At 38.5% G+C, this 6,368-nt stretch overlaps 1 protein-coding gene across 2 annotated transcripts in view; it reads right to left on the bottom strand.

The window, feature by feature from the left end:
• Positions 1-6,368, bottom strand: part of papolg (poly(A) polymerase gamma) — a gene marked incomplete in the record, with an annotated part of 34,226 nt that overhangs the window by 21,333 nt on the left and 6,525 nt on the right. For both annotated transcript variants that reach the window (XM_014032480.1, XM_014032481.1), the window contains 8 exon segments: positions 1,029-1,101; positions 1,203-1,341; positions 2,261-2,350; positions 2,432-2,543; positions 3,755-3,808; positions 3,891-4,000; positions 5,021-5,102; positions 5,181-5,247. In XM_014032480.1, coding sequence (XP_013887934.1) covers positions 1,029-1,101; positions 1,203-1,341; positions 2,261-2,350; positions 2,432-2,543; positions 3,755-3,808; positions 3,891-4,000; positions 5,021-5,102; positions 5,181-5,247 — 727 coding nt within the window.

Below are 6,368 nucleotides of genomic sequence, written 5' to 3'. Positions count from 1 at the left end.
AAACAGAGTTAGCACAGTTAGCACAGAAACAGAGTTAGCACAGAAACAGAGTTAGCACAGAAACAGAGTTAGCACAGTTAGCACAGAAACAGAGTTAGCACCGAAACAGTGTTAGCACAGAAACAGAGTTAGCACAGTTAGCACAGAAACAGAGTTAGCACAGAAACAGAGTTAGCACAGAAACAGAGTTAGCACAGAAATAGCACAGAAACAGAGTTAGCACAGAAACAGAGTTAGCACAGAAACAGAGTTAGCACAGTTAGCACAGAGTTAGCAGAGAAACCGCGTGTCACCACAGATTAAGGTAAAAATGGTCAAAAAGTCCCAGTTTTTATTTCCCTAACCACGTTCTGCTAACCTCAACCCTCCAAATCTATAATAACAGAATATTTCCTCTGTGGGACAAAACCTTTGCTGAATGCTCTTCCTGTATTTGATGAGCTCACAGTGGCTTTATTGTTCCTATTAATGTACTAAAACCAGCAGAAAGTGTCCACAGGGCGACATTTTTATCACTCTATTCAGAGGAGCAGATAGTCCTGATTATTGCCCACACAGGAAGTATATTTTATATATGAACATGATAACCCTAACACAGGAAGTATATTTTATATATGAACATGATAACCCTAACACAGGAAGTATATNATATGAACATGATAACCCTAACACAGGAAGTATATTTTATATATGAACATGATAACCCTAACACAGGAAGTATATTTTATATATGAACATGATAAATCCAATGACACATGCAGGGCGTCAGACTGCACTGACCTTTGACCGTAGATAAGTCAAAAACAGAAGGAATCACTAAAAATTCATTTAAATTCACTTTCAAATTGACAACATTGTTAAAGACAGAACAAAGCCATCCATGGTAAGCTAAGTAAAGAAGCAGTTTCCAGTGTTTATTAGGAGGAACTACTTTGTGAGGTGGATGGATTTGTTAGGTGGAGCACAGCGCCTGATACTAACGTGGAAACAACATGAGTAACTGTTAGAATCAATGAGTGTGACCTTACTCTGGGATCCCACACAGGTAAATTCAGATTACTGTCCTCAGGTTGTTTCAGTAAAACAGGATTTGGCCATTCCCTGGAGGAAGAAACAATCATCATCATCATCATCATCACAGAGGCTTGAAGCAAATAAAACCATCACTGTTATATAACGTAGTAAAACAGTTCAACTCGCACCATTTGGAGAAAACCAGGAAGAACTTATGAACAAGTGTAGCAGCGACAGCGTTGGGGTAGAGCTGGCAGGTCCGGGCCACCAACATGGCCCACGACACCCCACCCAGAAAGCCCAGGATGTTGGAATAAATTCCTCGGCCTGCAGACAAACAGCACACAACAACAGCTTAAAGTCCTCGGCCCGTGACATTAGAGCTGAGGCAAAGACCTCACAGGTTTTCTCTTCCAGTTAAACCAGAACAAGCTGTGGATTTTACAGATATAAACTGAGACCATCCTTCACACTGTAGCTTTAATAAACCTTTCCACTCTGGAAACACTGTGGTTAAATAAAGACTAAATTCACCTGGTTCTTGTGTTGATTATGAGGCTAAATAAATCATATTTATTTTATAAATCATATTGTTTTTACCCACTCCTTCACACTGTCCAGGGCTCTGTGTTCTGTAGAAAGTCCATTTGGACCTTTTTTCTTTCTGTTGTTTCTTCCTGTAGCCTGAAAGTGTGCCATGTTCTTCATAATCTACATTTCTTCAACCACCTGTGTCCACTGGGTCACAGTGAGGAGTCCCTTCTCTCCCTTTTCCCTGGATATTAACAATATTCTGTCCCTTTTTGTAGACTTTCTTCAGATAAATTACACAAACACATTGTTGTACRGTGCACAGGAATCTTATTGGCTAATTATTTAACATCTTCCAAAACTTGAGTAAGTTTTATAAAACAGGATATGGTTCTAACTTCACTCTTTATGTACTGTATGATTAATATTAGACTCACTCCATGTTTTTCCCAGGATGAGTGTGTCCTGTAGGTTTCTACAGAACTCTTATCCTGGTGATAAATATCTTTCATATTCTGTAAACTCTCCATCAAACCACAGCACCCTGTCATTCCAGTGTTGGTCCACTCTTCAAACCTGCGTCAGACCTGGGCAGTTTAAATTTACTGTTGTTTGGTAACTACTTAAGAGACGTGCATCCTTCTGGATCTTTATTTGGAACGGTTGTTCAGGTGTAAAGCTACCACCGCAGGTTCATAAGACTTCATTCACTCACGTTTGGCCCAAAGTTTGATGGCTCTTAATGTCAACCTGAAGTTTTCTTTGTTTGGCACCAGGTACAAAATCTCATCCGTTACTCGACACCCTGCAAGAAGGAAAGAAGGCATCAGTGAAACCCACAGAACCAAGTGTTCATCATCATGTGAACACAAGTCCTGCAGAGTACCGTTAAGGCTGCGGATACACCGGATGTCCAGGTTCTTTAAGATGGAGTCTCCCCTCAGGTCCAGGTTGTCTGGGATGGACTGCAGGGCCAGTCTGGCAAAAAGAAGGTCGATCTGTTCCCACAAACAAAAACAAGCAGTGAAAAAGTCCTTTCTGTTAAAAACAACAACAAACAACATTTTAAATACTGGAACTAAAACTAAACACAGTGTTTGCAAACAACTTCAATCCCATCATTCATTTTAAAATAATATAAAATAAGGACAGGAAGTGTGGACTGGAACAGCTGCTGTGTCCCATGTGAGGTCTTCTACTGTCAGGAACCTGAAGCTGGTACCACTGGTCCTGGTTCAGGTCTGTTCTTTACACTGTGGACTCTGAAGGACATTTTCATGGATTCTACAAACATTTTCATATTTTATAATGAAAGGGTTTTATGGTCAAYGTGCACTCGTTTTTCTCTACACCAGAGATTCTTAACCGATGGGCCGCGGCCCAATTGTGGGCCGTGAGCGCCACCTTGAGGGCCTCAAAAGAACAACAGTTTTTAACTTTGGGCCACAGAGGGCCGTGGGACCACATTGATTTTAAATAAGGTGTAATACACTTTCTCACCACTAGTAGCAGTAGTGCACCACTCAGATGTTTAACAACTTTTTAATATGTAGAAGAAGAACCTTAGAAACCTGCTGAGAATGGAAACTTATTTTAAATGAAAAGTAGAAACAAAAATGAAAGTAACTCATCAAAAACACCAAAGTTTGTCACTAATATGAAGAGCAGCTTCTGGTTGCAAAAGTTTAAAAAGGCTTTATTTTCATTTGTACTTTATCACATTTATTTTTACAGTTTTTTGTATTTGAAACATTTAAACATTTTTAATTTATTTATTTTATGCCCACAATTTTATTTATTGAATTGTCTGTTTTATATATATTTATATATAAGCCTAAGTGGTCTGTTGACTGACCGTTTGTTCAAATAACTTTTATGGTCAGGTTACAATATAAAAATGTTTGTTATAATCATGTCTTGTGATTATTTGACAGGAGTTTAACTTTTATTAGTCATCGATTATTATTAAAATAATCGATGACTAATTTAATAATCGATTAATCGTTTTTTTTGTTTTGTTTTGTTCTTTACTTTGTTTTTCTCTCCAAACTGCTTTGACACCTTCCACTGCCACGTCTGCCTTTGTGTCGGTGCTGCTTCGGGCCAGGTTCTGACAGTTCAGAGGACTTTCTCTGGTGCTTTAGAAAGGTTTTATTCAGCTCTGAGCTGACTTCTACTTTGTGATTTATCAGAATAAAAACAAACTCACCTCAATCCCATCAAATTTAAATTTTATCACTGGAACAAAAGCATCTTCTACAGCCTTGAAGGGAGGATAAAAACAAAACAAGTTTGTTAAAAATGTCTTTTCTCTTTGTTTTAGGAGCAAACAGCAGAATACTTACTCTGAGATCTTTAATCTCTTCATGTAGTTTCAATTTCTCAAAAAAAGATTGGAAAAAGTCAATCCTCTCGACGTGACGTGGAGCCACACACAAAGCATCGATGTCAGCTCCTGAAACATCCAGAGGGAGAAGAATGAACCCATCTGAGCTGCTGCTCAGTGAGGACAGCTGTGGACTGAAACACCACTTTATTTCACTTAACTTTAGGAAACGACACAGTAAACTGACTAACAAAACTTTCCAGAAGTCCACAGAGTTCTGGTGGCCTGGCTGTGATCTCTGAACGGACCGAGGCGGTGGTTGGGGGGTGCACCAGCCCACCCTGATGCCCCCTGTGCCACAGAGTGAGGTGGTAACAAACAGCCGGCCTGTGACCTGCTGCAGTTCAATAATGAGACTTTAAACAGCTTCATGGTCTCTGACCACAGCTAAGGTCAATAAATACAAACTATATTTTAATTAGGAAGTTGGTGGGACCGTAGACCCTCTCCCAGGAGGAAATCATTTGAAATTATTTAAACTAAGTCTGAGACTTTATGATCACACTTTACCAAAGACAACCCAGGAGGTCAACTACTGAGAGAAAAACAAAAACACAGACAGGAAGTCACGAAAAGCACATTAACAAGAACAACGGTTTCTGGGAGAAGGTTCTGGAAGTGAGGAAGAAAAACTGGAGCTCAGAACAACTGAACCAAAGGATTTACTGATAAATACAGCTGGTGCTGCCACTAAATATTCATCTGTTTTTACCCATGTGGCTTTCATTTCATTAAATACATACCTTTAATCAAACCTGAAACCAGTCTATAAGTCTGACTTGTGCTAAATGTGAACTAAACAACACGGGACACCAGTCAACTTTTGTCAGTTTGAAGTTATTTCAGAAATAATCCAAATATTTAAAGTCTTCCTGATGGTCTCAGAGGCAGACATGTAGCAGACTCACACTCTCACAGTGAAGCAAACAATCAGCCAAACACACCAACAAATGGAGCTTTTTATGAACAATAATGGTGTACAGCTGTTTATCCCTGGATAACTGCTCCTGTTTGTCCCAGAGCTGTCAGTCCCACAGGAAGCTGAGAGCAGTAAACCAAAGTTTAACACTCAGTGATGATGACACGTACCTTTGGTGTGCACTCCCAGTCTGTAAGAACCAAATGTGAAGATCTTGCCTCCAACACAACCAATGGCTGATGGAGGAAGGTTCTGTTGGACATAAAGCAGACCATGAAGTAACAGAGAAAATTATTCTGGTGTTGATTTTAATATGAATGACTTCTTTACCTTTACTTCACTGATCTCTGCGATCCACTCCTTCACAAAGTTATTCAACTTCCCGAGAACAGCAAGTCTGAAAGAAAACAACTGCATCATCTGCCTCCTCCTCACCTTTTTCACTGAACACGTCAGAAAACATTACAGAGCAAAACGGCAGAAAACAGTTCAACAACTTCACTGAAGTGGAAAAGATTCATCAAGTTCACAACAAGAGGGTTGAAGGTGTGGTTTTTATCCACCACAGATAAATGACAGTCAGGTGTAGTTCCACTACATCGTCTGAAATAAAGGCAGGTTTACAGTACGGTGTTTAAAAATGTGTTTACATTACACCATGTAAAGGTGTATTTACAGTACGGTGTTTAAAAATGTGTTTACATTACACCATGTAAAGGTGTACTTACAGTACAATGAGTAAAAATGTGTTTACATTACACCATGTAAAGGTGTACTTACAGTACAATGTGTTAAAATGTGTTACATTACACCATGTAAAGGTGTATTTACAGTACATTGTGTTCAAAATGTATTTATGTTACACCATGTAAAGGTGTATTTACAGTACAATGTGTAAAAATTTATTTATGTTGCATCATGTAAAGGTCTATTTACAGTACATTGTGTTAAAAATTTATTTACATTGCATCATATAAAGGTCTATTTACAGTACAATGAGTAAAAATGTATTTACATGCTGTAAAAGGTGTATTTATGTTCTACTGAGTAAAATACAGCTGTAGTTCTGCGACGTAGTCTAGAATACAGTTGTATTTGTTTTACATTTAAATTAGAGATCCCAAAGGAAAATTTTAACTACTTTTGTTGCAATTAATAAAAAACTTAATTTGTTAGAAAATAAAAAAATTATTTAATTGCATTTTAAATTTTCAAAATTGGGCAAGTACTTTTCATTTGGCTGTAATTTTATTCTGGTGACCAGCTGTGCCTCATTTAGACAGTCTGCAGGAGAATTTAGATCCACAGCCCTTCAAGCTCATGTAGGGAGAGCAGAATCAGTAATGACAGTTGTTTGGGAACAGAAGAAAATGTTTTTGGTCACGCAGACATTAATAATTTTCCATCTGCCTTCATGTCTGCTGGTACATCCCAATCTGGTGAATCCAATCAGACAGTGTGGGCAATCCCAGATCAATCCCAGATCAATCCCAGATCAGTCCCAGATCAATCCCAGAT

The sequence above is a fragment of the Austrofundulus limnaeus genome, unplaced genomic scaffold, assembly GCF_001266775.1.
Source record: "Austrofundulus limnaeus strain Quisiro unplaced genomic scaffold, Austrofundulus_limnaeus-1.0 Scaffold1463, whole genome shotgun sequence".
NCBI classification, from domain to species: Eukaryota; Metazoa; Chordata; class Actinopteri; order Cyprinodontiformes; family Rivulidae; genus Austrofundulus; species Austrofundulus limnaeus.
The sequence above is the reverse complement of the archived record's forward strand: the minus strand, read 5'-3'. Positions and strand labels throughout refer to the sequence as shown.